Source organism: Helianthus annuus, chromosome 3 (genome assembly GCF_002127325.2).
Source record: "Helianthus annuus cultivar XRQ/B chromosome 3, HanXRQr2.0-SUNRISE, whole genome shotgun sequence".
NCBI lineage: Eukaryota > Viridiplantae > Streptophyta > Magnoliopsida > Asterales > Asteraceae > Helianthus > Helianthus annuus.
Genome location: NC_035435.2, coordinates 87,953,638 through 87,978,615, shown reverse-complemented (window position 1 = coordinate 87,978,615; position 24,978 = coordinate 87,953,638). Strand labels below are relative to the sequence as shown.

General features: G+C 36.7%; 3 protein-coding genes across 10 annotated transcripts; 2 read left to right on the top strand and 1 right to left on the bottom strand.

Moving 5' to 3' along the window:
* Positions 1–1,750: 1,750 nt before the first annotated feature.
* On the top strand, positions 1,751–4,388 carry LOC110929048. Of its 6 annotated transcripts, none has more exons than XR_002586810.2 (3): positions 1,751–2,206; positions 2,973–3,047; positions 3,492–3,646. XR_002586810.2 is itself a non-coding variant. In XM_022172147.2 (2 exons), exons 1-2 carry the CDS (start codon positions 1,784–1,786, stop codon positions 3,630–3,632), a joined length of 537 nt encoding a protein of 178 aa, XP_022027839.1. In that variant the 5' UTR covers positions 1,751–1,783; the 3' UTR covers positions 3,633–3,646. The 6 variants fall into 6 exon arrangements, 1 of the variants encoding a protein (XP_022027839.1); XR_004889372.1 differs by lacking the exon at positions 3,492–3,646 and adding an exon at positions 4,079–4,388 and having other exon boundaries at positions 1,752–2,190; XR_004889373.1 differs by having other exon boundaries at positions 1,752–2,179.
* Positions 4,389–6,317: 1,929 nt separating this feature from the next.
* On the bottom strand, positions 6,318–8,266 carry LOC110929047 (glutathione S-transferase T3-like). Its single transcript, XM_022172146.2, has 2 exons — positions 7,433–8,266; positions 6,318–7,114 (listed from the first exon to the last, which is right to left on the bottom strand). Exons 1-2 carry the CDS (start codon positions 7,932–7,934, stop codon positions 6,318–6,320), a joined length of 1,299 nt encoding a protein of 432 aa, XP_022027838.1. The 5' UTR covers positions 7,935–8,266.
* A 44-nt stretch (positions 8,267–8,310) lies between these two features.
* Positions 8,311–20,846, top strand: LOC110929046 (regulator of nonsense transcripts UPF3). Of its 3 annotated transcripts, none has more exons than XM_022172144.2 (12): positions 8,311–8,756; positions 10,062–10,168; positions 10,369–10,464; positions 10,560–10,658; positions 10,731–10,810; positions 11,437–11,541; positions 12,014–12,131; positions 12,845–13,246; positions 16,175–16,273; positions 19,675–19,799; positions 19,889–19,940; positions 20,354–20,846. In XM_022172144.2, exons 1-11 carry the CDS (start codon positions 8,617–8,619, stop codon positions 19,925–19,927), a joined length of 1,410 nt encoding a protein of 469 aa, XP_022027836.1. In that variant the 5' UTR covers positions 8,311–8,616; the 3' UTR covers positions 19,928–19,940; positions 20,354–20,846. The 3 variants fall into 3 exon arrangements, with proteins under 3 accessions (XP_022027836.1, XP_022027837.1, XP_035844101.1); XM_035988208.1 differs by lacking the exon at positions 20,354–20,846 and adding an exon at positions 20,042–20,098 and having other exon boundaries at positions 8,374–8,756; XM_022172145.2 differs by lacking the exon at positions 10,369–10,464 and having other exon boundaries at positions 8,373–8,756.
* Positions 20,847–24,978: the final 4,132 nt, after the last annotated feature.

Genomic DNA, 24,978 nt, shown 5'->3' with positions numbered 1-24,978 from the left:
TTAGTTAACAGTTATATATTTGTTTTGTTAACGAGTTTGTCATCTTGGTTTTTAGTTTTTTTTTTTTTAATTTTGGCATGTAGTTCTACATTTATTGTTGATTGTTTGCCATGGCGGTCTAATAGACCGATCTGAGGCAAATGGCTTGGTCACCTAATGGGTAAAAGAGACAAGTTCTTATACAGGTATTAAATATATTAAAAATTATTTATCATGCTTATGTTACTGTTTTTGGCGGTTATTGGATGTTCTTTACTTTAAAGTTTAATGAGCATATATAATTAATGCAAAGATTGATTTGTGTCAATCCAAACTCGAATCACTTCAAATGGACTAAAGGGTGCAAACAAGACTAAAAATTTTCTATTAAAATTCAGACTTTATACCACTACTTTTGGTACATGTTTGTGGATCAATGGTGAAAGAAGAGCAACCACATGCAAGGCTAATAGCCTTATCCCCATGGAATATTTTCTAATGAGGTAGTTCACTGGCTGCTCGCAAAGCCCGTTAAGCCTATCATGCATTGCCCCAGAGCTACTATTTCCTGAAAGCTTGGGATTAAAGCTAAAACCGATAAAAAACGGAGTGTCATCGCCCGATTCAAATGACATCGACAGGTAGAGTTTGTTTTTTGTTTTATAGTTTGTTGGGGTTTTTTGTCAGTTTTTGGTTTTTGTATTCTAAAGGTAGGTATGGTATATGCGATATATGTAAATAGAGGGGAATGGGGAAAATATATTTGAAGGTGTGGAATGATGCTGGGCGTGGCTGATGAAGTTGCCAGATGTAAAAACACATATTTAAAACTATTGTTAAAATAAAGATTTGATATTTTTGAAGTTATTTTTTACTAATACAAACGTGCAGGTTATGTCGACATTTTAAATGATAGCAATTACCAGCATATTATGGCTACTACTATAAGAATAGATATGCAAATTAAAGTTGAGGCTGCTACTTGGTATGGTTTATCACAAGCGAAAAGTTATTCCGTTGGCACACGTTAGTAGGTTGGCTTTAGTTGGAGTCAACCAATGATAAGTATATTTAGAAAGACGAGTGATGCTACCTTATGCGTCCATGGTATGCCAAATTTGTTAGACTCTTATTATTATTTATTTAGTTTTAAAATGATTTAAGCGTCTCTTTATTTACCCAATTTCAAAGTTTGCTTTTGATCAGTTTTTTAATGTTATCTGCCAATTTGGTAAAAAAAATCTAATTTGCACCCCGAGTGTTTGTTGAACTGTCTAAAAGAAATTGAAGCATTTCTCTATGTTTATATGTGTAGAGGAGATGGATATGCGGGTAAATTATTAGATCGAGCCGTCTGAAGTCCAAATCGAAGCAACCTAGCAGATTCTGTAGTTTACGATTAGTACAATACAGTTCAAACGCCATTTGATCAACAATTGTAAGTTTTTATTATTGTAGCATCCGTCAAAAACGAATACCCATAATTCTACCCGTTTTGAAATCCGGATCCTAACTTTGAAACCTCAGAATCTTTTGTGAAATAAATAACCGTCGAAGGAATTATTCTCTAATTTATTCACGTATCGATTTAGCTATTTACTATTTAATTACTTGCTTAATCTATTTAATTAACCTGTTTGATTTAAAAGTTTATATACTTATTACCTAGTTAGTTTAGTCAACTATGTATTTTAACCTAAACCTAGTTAATTCAACTAGTTAATTAAACCTTTTAAAGTTAAAGGGGGCAATATTGGTTATTCCTAAAACTAACACACAGAACCCCTTTACCTCCTTCGTTTATATGTGCACACACCCACAAACCCTAAACATACTTTGTTTACAGCCGCTCAAACACTCCTGTACACCCCCACCGATTCCCCTTTTCATCTCCGATGATATCACCGGCGAGCGACAAACCTCCTTCACACCCAAGACACTCTCGTTCTCTCACATTTCCGGCGACAAGCACCGCCGACGCACGGCGGTGGGAGGTGACGGAGAGAGAGAGACGGAAACAGGTGAGAAAGGGAGGCGGAGAGAGGAAGAGCCGACATCGATTTGCGGCCAGAAGCAGCGGCGACAGCGAAGTGGGTTCAGCTCTGTTTTGTTTCAGATTCTCGTTCGATTCCGGTTCGTTCAACCCGGGTTTGATTCGGGGCTTGGTTCGATCCGATCAACAGCGGTCAACAGGAAGACGGTATGATTCGGGTCAGTTTGGAACTCGGTCAGCCGCAGTTTTTCCTTTCAGTACATTTCGATTCAATTTATACTTTTACTACTTTTATATTTTGAACGGCTGAAATGGTTAGTAGCAGTGGATTTTGTTTTGATCATACCAGCTCATGTTCATAGCCTACGAATGAGTTTTTTTTTTTCTAAGAAAGATGTCACCTAAAAACCAACAATATTACTGTTAGTATATTTTTATTGTATTTCTATTAGAAAGTCATTCTTATGATCTAATGTTATTGTATTTCTTACTTTTAATAGAAGTAAATAATACATTTACTTTTATATTTTTCAACTACATAAAGATCGTCATGATTTATAATCTATTATAAGAACCGACACATTTACTGTCTATTCACTTTCGGCACATTTTTACGTATATAGTTTATATTGTTGATTAAATGTTGAATTTTGAACAAATATATCGACACCTTAGTTGTCGGGCTCCTCTAAAAATAAAGGAAACTCTGCCCGATTTTCGTTAATATATATATATGCACACACTTTTTAGTCGAGACACTAATGAAAACGTATCAGATTCAAATACCTTTTATAACAGTACTTGAAAACGTATATTTATTTTGAAGTTACTTCTATAACATTTTCGATAAGCTTAATTTAGAATTATTGCGTAAACTATATATAATATAGATATATGTGTGTATATATGTGCATATATATCCACGAGTTGTACTTTATGCCCCCAATTCTAATCCTCCGTCAAATTCCGATTACTCATACGCCTGCGTTTGCCCATATAGGGTGACCTCGGTGTTCCATCCTCCTAACCTCATACACTCGTCGACACTTGGATAATCGGAAGACTTAGCAATTATGTGAGTACACTCGACCCATTTACATTTTAAACCACTTTTGGGTTGTAACATGTTACCATATAAAAATTACACTTACACACACAATTAAACATTCTTTGTAAACTCAATCCGTTATACATGCTACTTGTTATGCTTGATAATACATGTTTTATGCCATTACTATGTTATACCCTCGCTTAACAATTATAGCGCTATAGGAGTAGCACACCACCCGACGGGGGATTGTTAGGTCTTTATACTATACGGTCTCGTCACATTTGTGGCGAGAGATGCTAAATACTAGTGGACACTTTGGGTTTAGACGTAATGATATGCATGCTAATTACCTTGCTTACAAATTGCCATGTGGATTCGAGAAAAATGCTTTTATACTTATGCTACACTTATTCAAACCTTGTGTACTCGCCTTTGCTTTTGCATTGACTTTATTTTAACATGTTACAGGTGGATGTTGACGATGCATGGAATCTAGTAGGATGCTTAGATACACACTTAAAAATTTGTATTTACATTGTATTATTTCATTATTCATGTTGTTGTACCTTGTTTCAAAACCTTGTAATTGATTCTTTAGAAATGGAATGAAATGATTATTTAAATACTTGTCACAATTATTAGTGTTATGATGTCTCGAGCAATCTTCACACTTCGTCTCATCCCGATGTTTCCGCCATTGGTTGGGGTGTGACAATTATATTACCATTAATGTTGATCTGAATAAATATGACTTCTGAGTTATAATTAAAATAGTTTACATGAACTTGAAATGAAGTAGAAAATTGTTATTGTTGCTTTGATTGCATGTTTTGAAGCAACATTTGGGAATGTACACATCATTCATGTTTACATGCAATAGTTATTTTTAAGGTTGATTATGATTTTCCAGTAGCTTAGCTTCTCTATTATCAAAAGTTTTTCATTACTCTTAAGACTGTTGTATATAGGTTTTAAATCTTACATCGAGATACCTTACTTCTCATCCTCACTAAACCTCAATATTAATTGTAAGTCGTCTAAACTAAATGTTACAGGTTTTAACACCGTCATCGTATCTACGTTTTGAACGCACAATGGAGTCTGGTGCTGATCGGATCCCCACCGGATCTCCATGGCAACGCGTGAGTTTTGGAGTTTGCAATCTTATCATATGAAGAATGATTTGGTTAAGCGCAACGTGGCGCTGTGTATAAAGGTGGTATTTGGTTTTGAATAGACAAATAATAAAAATAAATTACAATTGTGCTAATCTTTAGAAACAGAAACTTATGCTTACATGTTCGATGAACAATTACTATTTGATGTTTAATTTTATTAGAATAATATAATTTGGTCATTATTTCAGATTATGAGCTCTATGAGATATTTAAAGTGTTTTATTAAAACCTATATAAATTAGCAAACTTTTTGTGCATAAGGACTTGTAAGTTGTGCTTTGGGTGTTTTCAAAAAAAAAAACTTGATTTTTTAGTTTTAACCCAAAGGTTTGTACATTTTTCAATTTTAACCCTCATAATTTGTTTTTTTAACTTTAACCCAAAACTTTTCATTTTTTGCAATTTAACTTCACAACTTTTGTCACTTATACTTTTCATCTTTCGCAAATTTTCGTTTTACGTATAGTTCTAAAATTTTCGAGTTATTACGACGCAACGTGCATGTGTGGTTTAACGTTTTTACCTCTATTTTTCCATGTTTGACAAGTTCGTCGCAATACGCATATTATAGGTCGAGTCAGTGTTGGTTGTCGATGACGGTTGTGTGACATTAGTAGTATTTGACACCGTTTTACGCCCTGCCGCAACGCGGGGTGTGCTTTGGGGATTTTTCAAAGAAAAAATTGTTATGCATATGGTTGTCGTAACGTTGGCTTTGGGGGTTTTCAAAAAAATATTGATTTTACTTTACTTTTCACCCAAAAGTATTTCATAAATTACTTTTAACCCAAAACTATTTGTTTTTTACTTTTAACCCAAAACTTTTTATCTTTTACAATCTATTCTCATAACTTTTTTTACTTTCAACTTTGGTCCTTTATAGTTTTCATTTTCCACAAATTTTGCGCTCTATGCTTGGTTCTAAATTTTGTGACTTAACACATCACAGCGTGCTTCTTTGGCTTAACGTTTTTACGTTTCGTTCTAAATTTTGCGAGTTAACACGACGCAACATGCGTGTGTGGGTGAATGTTTTTACATCGTCTATTTTTACCCCGTTTGACAGGTTTAACATAACGTGTGGGTCGTAGATCGACTTAGTTATAAATAAAGAATCCTCGCCGCATTGCGGCGGGTCGTAATCCTAGTTTTTCTAAAATTACACTTCCATGACGACTTCAATTATGTAATATTTAGGTTTTCGCTCATATGAATTGGAGTGTTTATTGATAGATCGATGATAGGTCTGTAGGTTATTTCTCAAATTTGCTTAAATAGAAGTACTAATTCCAAAGAAGGTTCGGATTCTAATCCATTCTTTTTCCAATTTCTCAAAAAAAATCAAAGTTAGTCACTCGACCCTTAGACGTGAAGTCTAAGTTTGGAAAGACCTAGAACAAAAATGATGATCTACATGGACTTCAATACCAGTAGATATTATATGTTTGTGTTAAGTCATCCGCGAAACTCGCGGAATCTTAGATATCTTCACAAGCAGTTGTTAGACCATGTGTAGTGGGACATTATAGGGCATTATAGGGCAAAAAAAACGCCCCCTTTCCCATTACATAGGGCATTATAGGGCAAAAAAAAATGGTTTGGCGTTTTAATGAAAACGCCTAAAATGAATTGTGGAAGGTTTGAATGGGTTTGACTAGCCAATGAGAAAATAGTTTGTTTTTTTTTGTTTAATGATTGGTAGAGGCATTATAGAGCGTTATGCCCACTACATCACTTTTACTATAATGCCCAAATGTGACTAGAATGCCACATGTCGAATAATACCCCATAATAGGGCATTATAAATTGTTACCACTATTAGACTACATGGTATGGTGATGGACCATCCTTGGAGGATGGTCCGCCACGTAGGCGACACGTCACAATCCTCACTAAGATGGTCCATCCTCCAAAACTAGAAGGCATGGTAGGATGATCCTAGTCATAGTCCTTCACCACTTTTTATGTTTTTTTTATTTTTTTATTATTTTATTTTTTTAACATTTGACAAATATACTAATAAAATATTTTCATTAATATTAAACCCACATTACATAAATATTAAAAAAAAAAACATAAACTTAAAAAAAAAGACTTAATAAAAACAAACATAAAGTTAAATAATTTGATGCTTTTTCATGATGTCGTCTTGTAGTTTTTTCAACATCGAACGTCTCGGCTCGGGTTCGTTCTCGACATTAATCATCATTATTTCCCATTCCTTAAGCCGAATTTTTTCATCGGAGATTCGGAGTTTCTCATTCGACAATCGGACCTTTTCTTTTAACTTCTCGTCCGATGCACGACTTTTTTCTTGGACGGCCCGCTCCTTCGCCTTCGACTTTTGGGCCGAGATGTCGTTGTACACTTTTAGGTGTTCCATAAACTCAACCATGTTCGGGTCCACCGTTTCCTTTCCTTTTCCCTTGGCCCGCTCCTTTTTTGTTTTGTCTCGGCCCGGTGGACGGTCGGGTTCACGTACGTTATACTCGTCTTCGTCATAGTCGGCGTCATCATTTAAGTTAATGTGACACCTCGCGTCCGACCCACCGGCGCTTAAACTACCCGTTTCCGATGTTTTTTGGCGTTTCGCCATCGCCACCTCGTTAGGAATGGGCGCCCATTTTGGGTCGTCTTTTACAACCATCCACGCGCGAACGTGAGGAAAGTTGGAACCATGATTTTGCTTATACTTTTGCAATGCCATTTTGAACACATCCTCGTCGTTCCACCCGCTACGACGGTCACTTGTATATAATTTGTTATACTCCTCGCAAAACCGATTAATGGCCGAGTTCAATTTTCGCCACTTCGAGGAAACCGAGTCGATATCTCTATACGGGCCTTGGTCCATCATGGCGAGAAACTTGGTCAATACTTTGGACCAAAACCCGTCACCCGGTTGATTGTTACCTATATAAAAACGAACAAATAAAATTAAATAAACAAAACATATAAAATAATAAAAAAAAAACTTACTGTTATGAATTAAAAAAATTAAAAAACCTAAACTAAAAACTAAACTAAAAATTAAAAAACTAACTGTGAAGAATTAAAAAACTAAAAACTAAACTAAAAACTTAAAAACTAAACTTAAAATAACCTACTGTTATTAAAAAAAATTAAAAACTAAACTTAAAAAATATTAAATTTAAACCAAAAAAAAACTATAAAACTTAAAATGTAAACTTTATAAATTTAAAAAGATGTAAACTTTAAAAAAATACGAACCTTTTACCGGGTTGTCGGAAGTGCCAATGAAAGCCTTGGCTAATGCTTCTTCTTCGATTGGGGTCCATTTAATCGCCTTCGGTTTCGACGCTTGATCACCCGCTACTTGTTTCCCTTTGTTTCGTTTTCCTTTCCCTTTTGGCGGTTGGGTTTCGGGCACAATCTCCACATCATCTTCGGGTTCGGATTGAACGGGGGGTGTGGGGATCGGTTGGGGTTGAACGGGGGGTGTGGGGATCGGTTGAGGTTGAACGGGTGGAAAGTTCCAAGCACCCCGCATCATCATTTGTTGAAGAGCTTGATTTTGGGAGATTTGAGTGAATTGGTTGGGCGATTGTTGGAATGACGCAAAAGCGTTCGATGAAAATTGGGAGAATTGGTTCGGTTCTAGCGTTGGATAATACCCCGGAACCGAAAAAACATTTGGTTGGGTCGGATTGGTGGGAGTATTCGGGTTGTTCGAAGGCGTGTTGGGAGTATCGGGGTTGTTGAACGGATCCATGAAAATTATGTGGAAGAAGGTTGAGAGTGTAGTGGAAGAGAGTGTAAAAATTATAGGAGAAAATGGTGAATTGTGGAAGTTAATTTGGTGTTTGATAGTGAAAATGGGGGTTTAATTTATATATTTTAAAAATCTAGCCGTTTGGCTTTATTCAAAAAATAGAAATTTAATTTTTTTTTTATTATTAACGGTCATATTTTAATAGGGGGGCCCACATCTTTGCGTCGTCGCCAACGTCCCTTTTCGGACGGAGAAGACGGAGACGGTAGGGGGCGGCACGGTGTGTGGACCGTCGCCGACCCGCGACGGGCCGGGGCCGACCCCCATACCGTATAGCCTTATCTTCAGAAGCAACAACACTTTTTGTGCACGGAGTAGCAACCGTTTCACCCTCACGTCCACGTCACCAACAACGTTTTTAACGCAGAAACACACGTCATAAAAAAGATACCCAAATATCCTCTTCCGTCACTCTTTCTTCTCCTTCAATAATCCCCAATGAAGAACCACTTTGCGATCAAATTAGGGCACCAATTTCTCCTCTCACAATCAATATCCACACGATTAAGCTAACACATTCTCCAATTCTTCACAAATCAGTAAATCACCTTCTCTATCGACACAAAGTTCGTCTTCTCGTACTTAGGTACAGTGTTAGGGTTTGTTTTTCGGAAGAAATTTGATGAAGGATCCCTTAGATCGGACGAAAGTTGTGTTGCGGCACTTGCCGCATACGATTTCTCAGTCGGCGCTCATGGACCAGATTGACGTTCGGTTTTCTGGTCGGTATAAGTGGTTCTGGTTCCGTTCTGGAAAGCAGAGGTTAGGGTTTTATGTCTGTTTTGATTGAGGTGTTGTTTGTTGTTGTTGTTAGATTGAAGTTTATGTTTATGGAATTGGTAGTTGTGTGTGTGCTAAGCAGTCAATAGCGGTGCTATAGCTGTTAGCGGACCTCAGGGTGTGTAGCGGTCCAAATAGCGGTGGCCTATAGCGGTTCCGCTATTAGCGGCGCTAAATACCGCTAAATAGCGGTTATAGCAGTAACCGCGTTTGATTGTGTTAATTCTTAAATTAAATACTTCAAAGTTACTATTAGTATTTGATTTGCAAATTTTTTTAATAATGGAATGATATTACTATGAATTTTGATATTTCTATTAATATTTTTCAAAGATATATTTATATATATGGAAAATACATAAATTATGCATGGTATAAAAATTACCGCTATATCACCGCTATACCACTGCTGTAACCTATATATCATATAGCGGACCTTGACCGCTATTCGATTTTGGACCGCTATAACTGCATAGTGTGTGTGTTGAATGTAGTGTGAATTAGGTGTTTGGGTATATGTGTGGTTTTTGGATGTTAATAAATTGAATTTGTTTTCGTATTTGGTGGAGTAGTTTAGAGTTATTGGTGTAAAGTAGAGCAGAAGTAACAATTTCTGTTCAAAAAAAATTGTAGGAATTATTGGCGTTGAAATCGTGTTATATACTTTGAATGTTTTGATGGTATTGGTTTAGCAGTGAGTAGAAGTTGACCTAGGGGAAGACTGGTAGCTGGTCGAATGAACCTAGCTATTCTATATAAAGTTTCGTAGAGATGAGCTAAGTATATGCGAATGTGAAGTATACGAAAGGTTTGGTAAGAATTATACTTCATGGCTTGTTTGTTTGCGAACAGAGCAGTGTTGATCATCTTGTAGTTGGTGGTGAAATGACACATTAGATTTGATTCTGTTTTGTCTGATGAGGATTAACATATATGATTCTGGTAGACTAAATCTATCGATATGTGGTGCTTTCCTTACCTGTCTTTATAGGGCTTCAAATTGCCAATGTGTGGTTGTAAGTTGTAACTTGTAAGTAACCGGTTCTGGGCTTCCGTTGCTTGAATGTTGAAAGTTGAAACAGATGGTTTGTAATTTGTTAATTGGTCTCTCTGGGCATGATCTTTGTAGGAACATGTACTTTATTTTCAGTCTTTTTGATTATACAATTTAAAAATAGTTAATGATTAGAACTGGATTATGAACTCTCTTTGGACATTATCTATCCAGAATCATTTATTTTTGGTAGAGTAATGAACTAATGATTTCCTATTTAACTCTAATTGCAGTCTGAAGTCTCCATCATATTCCACAGCATATATCGACTTTAAGCGGCCAGATGATGTCATTGAGTTTGCAGAGTTCTTTGACGGGCACGTTTTTGTCAATGAGAAGGGTAATTCTTGAGCATGTACTTTAAAGCACACGATCAGCAACCTTAATCAGCATCAGATTTTAACTCATTCTAATTCTCAATGCATAAATAGGATCAGACTTCTTACTGCTGAGCAGTATTTTCACATACTATTTTTCTCTAAAATAAGTTTTTTTTGATAATAATTAGAAATTAAGCTCTTAACATGTCTATTATCGCAGGTACCCAATTTAAAACAATTGTTGAATATGCACCTTCACAGCGTGTTCCTAAACAAATGTCTAAAAAAGATGGACGTGAAGGGACCATAGGGAAAGGTAATAAAAGGGCATATCTCTGATGCTGATTAAGGTTGCCGATTAACTCATTACCTGACATGCATCGCTGATAACTAATCTTTTAATTAATATAGATCCGGAATATCTTGAATTCCTCGAGTTTGTTTCAAAGCCTGTTGAGAATCTTCCAAGTGCAGAGATACAATTGGAACGAAAGGAAGCCGAGCGAGCTGGTCAGCCTTAAGTTCTTTGTTGTTTTAACTGTTTGCCTCATTGAATTTAAACTTGATATCGTCAAATTACAGGTGCTGCTAAGGAGGCTCCTATAGTCACACCTTTGATGGATTTTGTTCGGCAGAAAAGAGCTGCCAAGGGTGGGCCCCGGGTAGGAACTATGCCTCTGAGCATGTAGCTCATTTTGTATTAAGTTATAGGGTAAAATTCCATTTTCATCTCTGAGGTTTGGTTAGTTTTGCGACTTTCGTCTAAAGATTTGTTTTTCCGCATTTGGATATTTTCATCCGGCTCGTTAACTCCATCCATGTTTCTTCATTAAATCAAGGGTACTTTGAATACTTGTACGTTATGCAAAATGCTTGTACATAAAGTGAAATAGACCGAATTGCCCTTTAAGTTAACAAAAAAGACGGAAATACCCCTGACTTAACTGAGAAAAATGGATAGAGTTAATGAGCTAGATGAAAATGGCAAGATTTGAAACCTTTTGGATCCAAATGCAGAAAAAACAAACCTTTGGGTGAAATTCGCAAAACTAGCCAAACCTCAGGGATGAAAATGACATTTTACTCTAAGTTATAAGAACTTTTAGGCTACAGCTATGAGTAACTGAAAGCATAGAGTTGCTTATAATTGCAAATTAGGAAATGAGTTTATTACTAAAGTTGCAACAGACATGGAAAGATAAGAAACAAATGATAAAAAAAACATTTGAGACCTTTTAGTGTAAGATTGTATGTATGCATCCTCATTGTTTTCATTGATCTACTGCAGAGGTCTTTGCCTAACGGGAAATTAATGAGGAGGGCTGGTGCATCATCATCTTCAAGTTCTACTGTAGCGAAACGTGGTTCTGAAAAGAGGACAAGTTCCACCATGGTATAGTAATGTTATTAATCTACATTAAATTATGCTATCATGAGATTTATAATATACTAATATACACACACAGTCACACGCCGATATACTTATTTCAGAAGAGCTCAGTGTGAAATGCTTACTTATATTTAAGTACTAGGCCCTGTTTATATATTCCCTATTAAAGTTGTAGCATTTACATTCTCGTTAAACTTTGTTCCGTATTACTATTATATTGGAAATTCTATTGGCGCACATCTTGTTATCCATATAACCCCTGTGATTTATTTAACATATACTACATTAAATTATGCTATCATGAGATAGATGCATTGAACATTGATGTACTATGTTGAAAACAGTTAATGAACATCAATTAAGAAACCAATCTTAACTGTTGTTATTATTGTTTATTACTAAATCCACATTATTGTCTTTGTTCAAAGGTTGTTGGTGGAATTTCTCACGCCTTTTTTTTTATTTTGAATAACAGTATGTCCTAAGGAACAGTGGAAAGAGCACAAATGGTAAAGAGAAGTCAACTTATGCTAAACGAGATGATCGTCAGGTTTCTGATAAACCCGGCAGTGTAATATTGGAAGAAGAAAGGGGTATGTCTTTACATCGCCATCACTTTTCCTGCATTATCATTTTCACTTCAATATAAATCGAGACTAGTTATGCCAATAACGATGTGTGTGTGCAGATCTGTGTGTTTATATTACAATATCATCCACCTTTATGTATCTTATACATGTATCTTCAAGATTGAGCCTGGTGTTAATTATGTACAAAAATGGTTATGCTTTGTTCATTCAGGGCAACATGATGAAATTATACTTTCTTGTATGCATATTGTTAATTGTTCTTAGTGAGCTTCTTATAGGATGCCCTTTTAAGCTTTATAGTCCAATTTAAAGTTCTTTCTTTTGTACAATCGTTTCTTATGACCTTATTTCAAGCCTTATTTTAAGCTTTATAGTCTAATTTAAAGTTCTTTTTTCGTACAATCGTTTTTTACTACTTTTTTTAAACCTTCTTGAATAATATTCTCTCTCCATTTTCTGTTAATTGCTGATTCTAATTAAGTAATTAGTATGTATTCTTCTAAATATTTATCATAGTTTCTTTTTCTATGTACAATACTTCCTATAATTTGTGATACAACTACATGTTTCCTTAAAAGTTGTATATTCATATAGTTTTAGAACTGAATGTAGTTTATATAGTTTTGCAGGCTTGTAATTTTGGTTTTCGTACATTGGATCAGTACACATAGGTAATTAATTTGTTATAGTTGTTGTTAATGACTTAATTCATGTAGGTGCTTCTGGAGCCCCTGATACCGGGAAGAAGAAAATTTTATTGTTAAAGGGAAAAGAAAAGGAAATCCAGGTTGTCACCAGCTTAACACCTCAGCAAAACTCATCAACTATTAAACCTGCTGCCAGAACGAATCAGAGACATGAGGCGAGTGGAAGAATTATCAGAAGCATACTTGTTAACAAGGATACACGACAAAATCAATCTGATCAGAGTCAGAATGTATATCAGGAAAAGGACAGAAAACCACCACGGGGCCCGCTTTTGAAGGACTCAGACGGTTTACCAGATGATAAGCATGGTTGTATGAATAATAAAGATAAACCTGATCGCGGTGTTTGGACTCCCTTGCGTTGTTCTGATGGATCTCAATCTGCAAAAGTGCTACCAGATTCTGCAGAAGGTATATTAATACTAAGTATTTTATTTTTTGCCACTTTTTTGGTGCAAATTTAGTGTACTTTTCTATCAAGTAACTGTATAAATTTTGCCCCTAGCATTTTTTCTTTGTTTTTTTGGCTTGCTAGTGGGTTACGACCCATGCTCCGCAGCAGGTTCGTAATGTAGATAAAAATAAGCAAATCACGAGAGTTAAAGTTGTTTGATGTTTTAGTTTAGGGGGCTAAGCATTTCATTATTAAAGTTGAGGGGCTAAAGTTGTTCATTATAAAAGTTGAGGGACTAAACATGTCATTATGAAAGTTTAGGGGCTAAAGTTGTTTACTATTAAAGTATGTCATTATTAAAGTTGAGGGGCTAAACATGTCATTATCAAAGTTGAGGGACTAAAGTTGTTTATTAATAAAGTTGAGTGTTTAAAGTTGTTTGATGCTGACAAAATAGCATATTTATAGTATTAGTATATATAATTTATAAGAGTAAATTACTCGGATGGTCCCTGTGGTTTGTTATTTTTTCGCCTTTAGTCCCCAACTTTCTAAATTTATATGCGTGATCCCTGTAGTTTAATCATTTGTTACTCGGATAGTCCCTCGATTGGATGGATGTTAGCTTTTCCAGTTAAGTAGGGGTAAAATGTCCAAACTAACCCTCAGTTTAGAAAATAAAAAACATAAAACTGAAATAAAATTAGAACAAGACTAGAGTGGGTCCCACCCCCACCCATCTTCCTTATCAAATCTCCAGCGACTGCCGGTGCCATCCCAACTCCAGCGTATCCCATTCCTCTCTGCGATTGGGCCGATTCATGAACTTACAACTGGATGGAATGAAAGACACCATCCCTAACAACTCCGACGACAAACCAACGCAACAACGCAAGAGAAAAGCCGTCGATTTAGGCTACGATTTGAATCTAGCCACCACTAGCAGCGGAGAAACTACGGAGAAAAAAGCGGAGAGATCATTTTCTGGTTATTTTTCATGTTAATAGTTGGCTACAACCTTGCCTTTACAGACCTGAGTGAGAGAGAGACGGCGAGCGAGAAATGTTCGGAGAAACGATGAAGAAGAAGCTATTTCTTGTACGAACTGTTATCTTCTTCTCCACCAAAAATCATATTGGCCGGAATAGTTTTGAAAAGCTGTTTTTTTCTGATACAAAACTCAACGGCTTTGTGTAGGCAATCTTGTATGCAGAATATGAATAATTCGTGGAGGAAGTAGAATATGAATAATTCGTGGAGGAATCTATAATGGCACACACAATTAAATAAATAATTGTGCTACATATTCAACTTTAAATGTTTAAATCTAGTCTAGGTTGTTGTAGAAGTAAGTTAATTTCCTTAATCAACTCCTGCAAATGTGCCTGTACATTATTATTTATATGTTGAATGGAAATCATAGAATTATTCCAGCCATATACAATTTGCCTTTTTAGAATCGATAGTATCTAAATCATGACGAGGAAACTTCGATTTATGTATATATGGGTTTGGGGTTATCGTCGGCAGCTTGCCGGAAAGAAGAATCGGGGTTGAAGACTTGAAGGTCTGGTGATGAATAGAGAAGAAGGGGAAGGTGTGGGCTCCATTTTGTTTTCAATATTAAATAATTAAATGATTAATTTAATTTTTTAATTCTTTAACTATTTTTTATTAGTAAGGGTAATTTAGTCATTTGACATAAACTTAACTGGAAAAACTAACATTCATCCAATCGAGGGACTATCCGAGTAACAAACGATCAAACTACAGGGAGCACGCATGTAATTTTAGAAAGTTGGGACTAAAGGTGAAAAAATAACAAACCACAGGGACCATCCGAGCAATTTACTCAATTTATAATTATATAATATCTTAGAGGTGGTGAAAAACTGAAAATAGGTAGAGTGGGTTGGGAATGGGTCAAAACAGATAATTTTATAGTGCCGGTTGTGTTGATCCATAAGTAACTTTTTTTTTCACTTTTTATTTTCATTATAAATGTAATAAATATGATTAGGCTATAGGGTGTGGTCATGACCCTTATGACCACTATCACCCTCCACGTCAGTGCCATGTCACCGACCTCTAATCTACCATCCAAAACAATACCCTAGGGGTGTGATCATGACCCAAACCACTATCCCCTTATTTATTTTAATTTATCTTTGTCTAAAGAAAAAGGAAATGATTTCTTGAAAAATGGAAGGGAGGACCATGGTTGCCATGGCTTAATCCATGCAAACCATGGTAGATCATGCAAGGGGGTGGTGTAGCCTTCCATTCATGTTCCTACGTGGCGAATCATGTCCTAACCATGACCCCCACACCCTTTAGCTTTACAAATACTAGATTGTTAATAATAGTAATATGATCTTTTGTATAAAAAGATGAGTTAATTGCCCGGATAGTCCCTGTGGTTTTATGTTTTTTCACATTTAGTCCCCAACTTTTGGAAATAGCAGCTGTGCTCCCTGTGGTTTGTTGTTTTGTTACTCGGATAGTCCCTGGGCCTAACAGACGTTTGTTTTAAACGTTAAGTCCCCTCATGTGTCCCTCACGTGAGGGTATTTTCGTCATTACGAGTAACAAAAACGTAAAACCACGTTAGGGGACTTAACGTTTAAAACAAACGTCTGTTAGGGCCAGGGACTATCCGAGTAACAAAACAATAAACCACAGGGAGCACAGCAGCTATTTTCAAAAGTTAAGGACTAAACATGAAAAAACGTAAAACCACAGGGACTATCCAGGCAATTAACTCTAAAAAGATATAGAAGGTTGCATACCTTAAAAATACACTTTGAACGACTTTTGACCTAGTTTCATTTTATCGTTTGACCTGTTAGAAACGAAAATAGACAGCCCAAACAACCTATCAATTAGTGAATGAGTTAATATTGTCGCTAAGTTCTCTGTATACATTTGACATGGTTTCATTACAGGAACTCGCGAAGAAGCGAAGTACGATGTTTCAAATGAACGTGGTGTGGAATTAAAAACCACTGGAGCTGGACGTGGTGGTCATTTCTCTTCTGAAAATGGTAAGCGTAACCTCCGAAACTTGAAGGATCATAACAATGATATATGAGTAAGAGTAAAGTACACAGATAGTCCCAGTGGTTAACCAAAATTTTGGATTTAGTCCCTAGCTTTTTTAAAGTACAGAGATGTACCTGTGGTTTGCACTTTGTAACGCATTTAGTCCCCAACTTTTGCTAAAATTACATGGATGGTCCCTGTGTTAGGGTGTCGGATTAAGGTAGGCTCGAGTGGAAGCGAAACAAACACACCTCTCCCACTAACACTAACAATCTCCCACTTGGAGGCTTTGCATAAACCACAAAGTCCATCCAAGTAAACCCATCACCAGCAACCTTTACATTCAAGTCCTTTAAGCCTCTAGTTCCTAAGAACAAGCTAAGACCACCTAGTTGCAACCACGCCTCTCATCAAGTACCTGAGAGACCAGTTGAAGCTCCCACAAGCTCCAACCCAACAGTCTTATTAGACCCAACCATGATTAAAAATGCCACCGACCCATTCTCTATCTCAACCGACTTGCACTATCCACCAGCTCCAGAGATACACCGAGAATTAATACCACTCTTCACATTTTGCAAACTATTTTCAAGAGAGTATTTTTCTTTAGTCGGAACCTTAATGTTCGAAACCCAAGGACTCTTTGTGATTGTACCTGAAACACAACCCGTGCTCGCACTATCACCAAATCCCCTGACATCTTAAACTTAGACCCCCGACCACATTCAACTGACATCCCCAAAGCAATTTGAACCCTCTTCCGCTTACCAAATTCGTTGAACCCGACTTTATGTTGTATAGGGACGGCTACTCCCTCAACTAGATACAACGATCCCCGTCTCCTTTCTTAGACAACAACAAGATTTCTATCAATCACCTTCCACTTCCCACAACCAAACTTAACATCTAGTCTCTGTTTATCCAGTTGACTAACATAAATAAGTTTCTTCGTTAAACATGGAATTACCTTGACATTCTTTAAGTTCCATGTAGTGCCCGTTTGAGTCTTCAGATTGACATCTCCCATACCCGTAACATTAAGAACATGACCGTTAGCTAATCGTATATTTCCAAAGTCTCTTTGATTCTGATTCACCGTCGTCTCCCCATTGTGCATGGCGTGAAACGAAGAACCATAATCCGTAGCCCAAGAGTTTATGGACTCTTCACAGCAAACCAGTACGTCACCATCAGATTCTCCATTTGACACAATATTGTTTACATATTTACCATCCTCTTTCCGACGACCAGGACACTCATTTTTAACATGCTCGTTTTCGCCAGAGTTCCAACACCTCACATTCTTCCCAGTTTTAGACAAGTTTTTCCCATGAATCCCACTACTAATACTGAACATACCAAAAGTAGATCGACCACTAGAGTTCCTCCGGCTAATGTCTTAACCCAAAACACTATCCCGGATCTGACCAAATATCAGGTAAGGAAGATCACAACCTAAGTGTCATCATCGAACTACATGCCCACACTTGCCAACCTGAACAAAATCAAATTCACTTCGTTAATATGATCAACAACTGGACTGCCTTCGTTCATTCTCATATTAAACAGTTCCTTCATCAAGAACACCCTATTACGGGCATACGACTTCTCATACATATTTGACACAACTGTTAACGTATCACGAGTAGTTTTTTCTTTCATGATATTAAAAGTAACTCCCCTCGTCAAAGCCAACGTAATTTTACCTCTTGCTTTTTTGTCTTTTGAGTCCCAAATTGCTTCAGCAGCTTTCTCCATTCCAGTAAGTACCACATCTAAATCGCATTCACTAAGCCACACCTCTATTTGCATTCTCCACCATGCAAAATGAGTACCGCGAGTAACCTTCAATGATCCAGAAACCCGAAGCTCCCGAACCGGCGATTTCTCCTACAAACTCGAGCGTAAAACCAATGAATAACTAGGGTTCAAGAACCGAAACACTAATCGCCAAACACTCTAAAACTATCGGATCTACAACAGGAACCCAATGCCCAAACCTTAAACTTTACGAGCCGTAACTTGAGATTAGCTACGACGTAAACACGTTAGCGGCGGCGGCAAAAATAGCAGATCTAGACCTCTCGTCCAGCTCTCTCTCTCCCCTGCAATAAACGTGTGAACCTTGTGTTTAAGACTTGGACCTATTGCTCTGATACCACTAGTAGTAGTGGTATCAGATCAGAGTAGGCTCGAGTGAAAGCGAAACAAACACACGTACACTAGCAGAAAATAAAGAACACTAGAATTTACGTGGTTCGGTCAAGGTGACCTGTGTCTACGGGTTGCAACTAGGGTTAGGATTTAATTTATGAGGTGATACAAATTACAGAAGACCTATCAACTATTTATAATACCCAAATTAGGGTTTACAACTTGTTGACCAAGAAAACGTAAAATAGGAAACCGTATCAGGCTTAACAAAATTAGCGTATACATGCTATCTATTAGAGCATCTATTACATCTAGTGTTAGAGCATCTATCCCACATTTAGAGCATCTAGCATTATCCCACATTTAGAGCATCCACTGAAACATGAGCGCATAGAGCATTTGTGCATTTTGCATTGTGCACTGTGTTTATAAAGCCTACATATCTAACACCCTGTGGTATGCATTTTGTAACACAGATAGTCACTAAACGTTGGGGACTAAATATGTTACAAAGTGCAAACCACAGGGACCATCCTTGTACTTTGGGCAAAAAATGGGAACTAAATACGTGTCAAAGTGCAAACGATAGGGACCATCCGTGTACTTTTGAAAAATTAGGGACTAAATCCAAAATTTTGGTTAACCACCGGGACCATCCGTGCACCATACTCTATGAGTTACCTAGCTTAATTTTTGATTAAAGTACACGTAGTCCCCAAGTTTTCCAAAATTTTGGATTTGGTTTCTAGTTTTCCAAAAGTACACAGATGGTCCCAGTGGTTTGCCCTTAGTAGCGCATTTAGTTTCCATTTTTTGCCAAAACTACATGGATGGTCCCTATGGTTTGCACTTCGGAACGCATTTAGTAACTAACTTGGACGTCCTGTAACCTTTAAATTTGTTAGCTGGGCACTAAATGCGTTACAAAGTGCAAACCACAGGGACAATTCGTATACTTTTAGAAAACTATGGACCACATCCAAAATTTTAGAAAACCATAGGGACTATTTGTGTACTTTGCTCTTAATTTTTTATATATTATACTTGTCAATAGCGTATTCGTCGATACATTTAGAATAGGTTAACCAGCCCATTATGTTATATCAGCTGGCCCTAGTAAAGTTGTATAGATCTATATATATGTCGTATTGTATTCACATATCATCACAAGCAATAATACAATCTTTACCAAGTTTTAACTTACCGAAAGAAGGAAAGACTTATTTTGATTAATCTACTAATCATGTAGGGACCCATAAACACAGTGGTCGCCGTGCACTCACACATAATGCTAAGGATGCTGATGGATCTTCAAATTCAAATGAGGGGAAACCTTTAAAAAGAGGCGTTTCTGCTGGTTATGGTTCACATGAGGTGTCCCAGATTCAGGCCAAACTTTTGTTGCGATTTTGTTATTTTTAATGTCTAGGGTTCTAATCTAATAATGTGTGTTGGCATTGCAGAAGCGAGTGTGGGTTCAGAAACCAAGTTCTGGTTCTTAGGTGTTTCAATAAGGTAAGATATGATATTATAATCTTATACTAAAAATCCTTTTTGTTATTTTCTTTATATAATATGTCATTGAAGTATAGCTATGAAGAAAGTTTATCATATAGGAATGAGTTGATTCGATAAACGCGTATAATGGGCCAGACAGGTAAGAAAACATCGGTTAAAAAGGAAATGAAATGAACGGGTCAAGGTAATTTGAAGTGTATTCTTGATGCTTAAAACCTCCTAAATCATTTTGGATCTTCTTAAACTAGCCCGAGCCCGAGCTTGAGCTTACTTTGGATCTTCTATATAAACGACCTCGAGCTTGAAAAACTACTTAAGCTCGGGTTCGGCTAATAAGCTCATTTACACCCTGGTTTGCCGATATGAACGGTAGTGAGACTGAGAACACATATTTCTCTTCTTTTTTGCAGTTGAGAGTATAAACCTGCTCACAGCCGTGAAAGTCATCATTTGATCATATCGAGACCGATGCTTAAGCATGGTGGAGTGGGAAAGAAATGAAATTTCGGAGACCAGCAACGGACAGTGTTTTAAAAGAAACTTTACCCTAGTTACAACAGAACCAAAAGGCCTTTTAAAAAGACCGTAGGAACGATTATAATATCAACAAAAGTATCCACCCTTTGAATTGGGAGTGTGCGCCCGGTGGAGCTGTCGATATAATCGACTGTATATACTTAATTACTTATCAACAACGAATGGTAATGTTGTGTTTGCCTCGTGTATACGCGCACATAGATGATAGAGATGTGTGCTCTTTATGAGGACTTCGGGTTATTATGTAACTGCAAAAAGTTTTTTGTTTTGCGATACATATGGAAGGAAATGATGTTGGTGATGACCGTGTCTAACTTTGTTAAATTGTTGCTTGGAATTATATGGATGTAGTCAGGTTTCGTAATCTTTCTCAAGACTAAGTTGCACTCGGACTCGAGCTTATTATTAGATGAGTTTCAAGTTAAGGCTCAAGCTCATTTAAATTCGGTTCCAATCGAGCTTTTATTAGTGGCTCATGTTGTCTTTTTTTTTTTTTTTTTGAACGGCCGACAAAAAGCTTTTATTATTTGTAGCAAGATGCTACCACCAAAATTACAAAGTAAGGTTCACCAAAACGTTACAAAGTTGCATATTACAAACCAATCAAACTAAATCTTCCCCTATCCTCCCATGTCATCGATACCATCTTTGCACGATTCTTGATCCAAAGGTACGTCATCGACTTTATTTCGTCTAGAATCTTTGTAGTGTTTGGGACACCATGTCTGAAGACTATCTCGTTTCGCAATTTCCAAATACTCCAAACAGCCACCAACACAACAGCATGTATAATCTTTCGTTTCTTTGGTGAGCCGGAACTAACCTCGTGCAAACTGAGTAGATCTTTAAACCCGAATGCTATTATCGGCGGTATATTGCACCATTCTGCAATGTTCAGCCATATCGACTGTGCGAAATGACACGCTACAAATAGATGTTCACTTGTCTCCGCGTACTCCCCGCATAACACACAAATCTGGTCTTGTACCGGTCACTTGTCCTACATATAGTTTGACTAAAATATGATAATTCTCCACCTATAATTCATCGTTTTTATTTAACAACTAGGTCATTTTTGTGTGTGTTTTATTCAAAATATTTAACTCAACTGTATCATATACATTCCGCTAAAGTATACACTTCTTTTGGAATATTTTAACTTTCTTGAACTGACTCATAAATTCTGGATATGATAGAATTTGAAAGAATGAGTTTTTAATTTCAGTTTCTTAAACCTATGCAGAATGAAATTCAATTCCAATTCTATCTCTAACCAAGTAGACAGGTTTTTAAGTTACATTTATTGTAATTTTAACCATAATTAACTAAATGCAGGACTTATTATCAATTATAATTGTTTTTAAGCATCCAATTGCTCGTATCAATCAAAATTTTACGTTCCCATTAGGAGTTAATGATTTTGTTTTTTGCTACCTCGAGAATTCCCATGAGATCACATATGGTATTTCTCCAACTCAAACACACTTAACTATGGAGTTCACCGGATCCAAAAACAAAATACCTAAAAATGTGTGGACGGTAGTTGAAGTCGTTATTCACTATCACCCTCTTAAACAGTATAAGAGTAACTCTAATACCATTTGTATCGTTTGATCCTTTACTTCAACCAATACTATTGGCTTCGATCACTGTTGATGCTGTAAAATAGTGAAAGACTTGATTGATTGTATTCCATTAAATATGGTTACAATATATAGAGATAAACCGGCCCGTGGGCTCAATACTAAAACCCTAAATATTATACGCTAATAGACGCATCCTAGGTGACGAGGGCTTGATAGAGAATCTTAGAGTGGTTTAGTTGGTTTTGTATCTTAATGTTTTGTGGATTTCCTAAGTGCAGGCGCAGTTACAAACTGGCGAGGTTAGCCAACTGGCGATTTTAGCTCAACTGCACTCAGACTATAACTGGTGCAGTTGGTCGGGAAATCTATATAAGTGTGTGTTTGGTCATTATGATTAAGTTTTTGTGAATTCTATTGTTAGATAGATTAGAGAGTGATTCGTGTAATCAATAACAGAAAGGAAAAAGTTATTGGTGTTTGTGTTGTTGATTCATTCTAATGTAGGTGTATTGGATTCCACACTTTATACGTGCATGTGATTCAAAGTATTCGATCCTTGTGGTGTATTAGTGGCACTGGGCTTACGCCTTTGTTTTGGTTACCTATTCATAAACTTTCCACAAAGTCGCACATGAAAGTTCTGCAACCAAATACACTTAACTATGAAGTTCTCCTTTCATCTACAACTAAGCGTCTAAAAAACATTGATGATATTTGAAACGAGATATTCTTTATGTCATAGTGTTAGGATCGGAGGCTGTCATGATTTTGTTTGTTTGTATAATTTGAACAAATCAACAGAAATGAACAGAGTTTAAGTGCAGCGGAAATGAACAACAAACTTTGTAAACACAATCAAAAGAGAAAATAGTTTTGATAAACACTTGCTTTACTTCAAGCTGAATGATTACAATTAAGTCAAAAGATTACAAAGCATGCTTACAAAACTAAGCTCCCCCTCAGCCTGATACTCCAAGGTTGGTTGCACAAGATGAAAGGATTGAATTGAGGAGAAGGACTCACCCAAAACGATCAAATGTAACAGTAGAGAGTACTGCTCCATTTATAGGCAAACCAAACCACTGAGGCATCTCAACTGACGTCACCGTGAAAGTGACATCTAACAAACTAACAGACTCTATCTACTGTTCTATAACAACTGACCATACAGACACTGATTGCATTCTAAACACTGATGTATAAACATTGACTCTTCATTCCACTGATGTAGTCAACCACTGTTGTTTGAGCAACAGTGCTTCCTTCAAAGGGTGATCAGGCCTTGAATGGGCAGTGCTTTAACTCTTCAGCAGTACTTGGATTCCGTCAGTAGATTGAGCTTCAGCCTTTAAACTTCATCAGTGCTTTGGCTTAATCAGTAGTTTATAGGATCAACAGTTGTTGATAAGGGCAGTACTTGGAGCATATCAGATGTTGGATTCACTGTCAAGGGGAAAGCTTATTGTAAACTGCTGCTTATGAATAATCCACTGTAGTGATCCGGTTTTGGCTTTCATTATCTGTTCCTTTGGTAGGGTTCAATCCCAACAATCTCCCCCTGGAACAGATAATGCCAAAACCCTTCATTATTCTGGATTTTTATTTCTCATCAGAAGTTCCCTAGCTTGTCTTTTAAATTCTTCTTCAAAGTCTTTGGAACTTGAGTCATCCTCATCCCTGCACAGTGGAAGTTCAAGGAGATCCTGCAAATCTTCAACACCAAGACCTAGTGCTTCTTTCCTTGATATGTACTTCACTTCACCATTGGATCTGACCAGGGTCAATACATGGGTCTTTTGATCAGACATCCACTTTAGTATTTTTGATCCTAATGGATTTCTTGGGAGAGATTTATTTCCTGATGAGTTTGGAGATATTGGCCTTGTGAAAAGTTGTAAGCTTTCAGACATTTGTTTGAAGGCCATTTCGATGACATCATTTGCTACAGCTATATCTTCTGCAGTCTCTTTTTTCAATCTGATCTTGTCTCTTTTGTTGATCTGGCTCAAAGTCTGATATTTCTGCTGAGTTATTTGGTGATGCAGGTTTGGTTAATACCTTTTTGGCAAGGTCTTGAAGCTTTGCTGATCTGTCTTCTTTTAGATCCATTTTCTTGATGGCTTCTGTGAAGTACTCAGCTTCCTTTTCTTTCACTTCTTCACTGGTCAACAGTTTTCCTTTTTCTTGGTTTTTCACAAGGGTATGGTTATCTACTGATGTGACCAGTGATTGAAGAGCATTAATCTGTTGTTCCAGCTTTTTGTAGTCGGGCTTGATTGGAGTGTCTGAGACTGTTATCCTCCTTTTCTTAAGCCTTTCATAAGCCTCATCTGTGTACTGCTTTGTCCATTTTGCTATGGCAGTGGCAGTGTCCACCTTTGCATCCACCACTTCTTGCTTCTTTCTTTTATACTCATATGTGAGGTCAGCAATGAGCTTTTTGTATTTGTTCCAATTTGGAGCTATCTTCTTCTTTCTTGGATCATTTTTAATTCTTTCAATCCTGTTTGCCTCATGCTTTAAAGCAACTATTGGCCATTCTTCAAATTGTTTTTCTTCAGCAGGATAGAATTTTTCTTTCATGATATATGCAAGATATTCTTTTCTCATTTTATTTCGTTGATCTGTCTTTTCTTTGTTTAGATCTTGTGCATAGTCTTCCATCTGCTTGACTTTAGTGAGGAAAAATTCCAATTTTTCAGAAATGGCTTCATCACTTTGACCCTCACATTCAATCTTGGCTCTTATCTTAGCCTGCCTTGCTTTGAGCTTGAGATATTCATCCATATCTTCTGGGACTATGAAGCCTATGAGAGAAGGAAATCTTCTGTTTGAAGGATCATACTCAGTGTAGAATTGTCTCATCTCATTTTTTATAGCTTCTAGTTCCAATGGATATTTCGCAGCAATAG

Bases quoted from the DNA above. Each gene is read 5' to 3' on its own strand.
- LOC110929047 (XM_022172146.2), bottom strand. From the start codon at position 7,934: ATGGATCCGTTCAACAACCCCGATACTCCCAACACGCCTTCGAACAAC. The intron at 7,115-7,432 runs GTTCGTATTTTT...GTTTTTATATAG, and splicing joins TTCCGACAACCCGGTAAAAG to GTAACAATCAACCGGGTGAC.
- LOC110929046 (XM_022172144.2), top strand. From the start codon at position 8,617: ATGAAGGATCCCTTAGATCGGACGAAAGTTGTGTTGCGGCACTTGCCG. The intron at 11,542-12,013 runs GTATAGTAATGT...TTTGAATAACAG, and splicing joins AGAGGACAAGTTCCACCATG to TATGTCCTAAGGAACAGTGG. The intron at 19,800-19,888 runs GTGTCCCAGATT...TTGGCATTGCAG, and splicing joins CTGGTTATGGTTCACATGAG to AAGCGAGTGTGGGTTCAGAA.
- LOC110929048 (XM_022172147.2), top strand. From the start codon at position 1,784: ATGTGCACACACCCACAAACCCTAAACATACTTTGTTTACAGCCGCTC. The intron at 2,180-3,491 runs GTATGATTCGGG...AACATGTTACAG, and splicing joins CAGCGGTCAACAGGAAGACG to GTGGATGTTGACGATGCATG.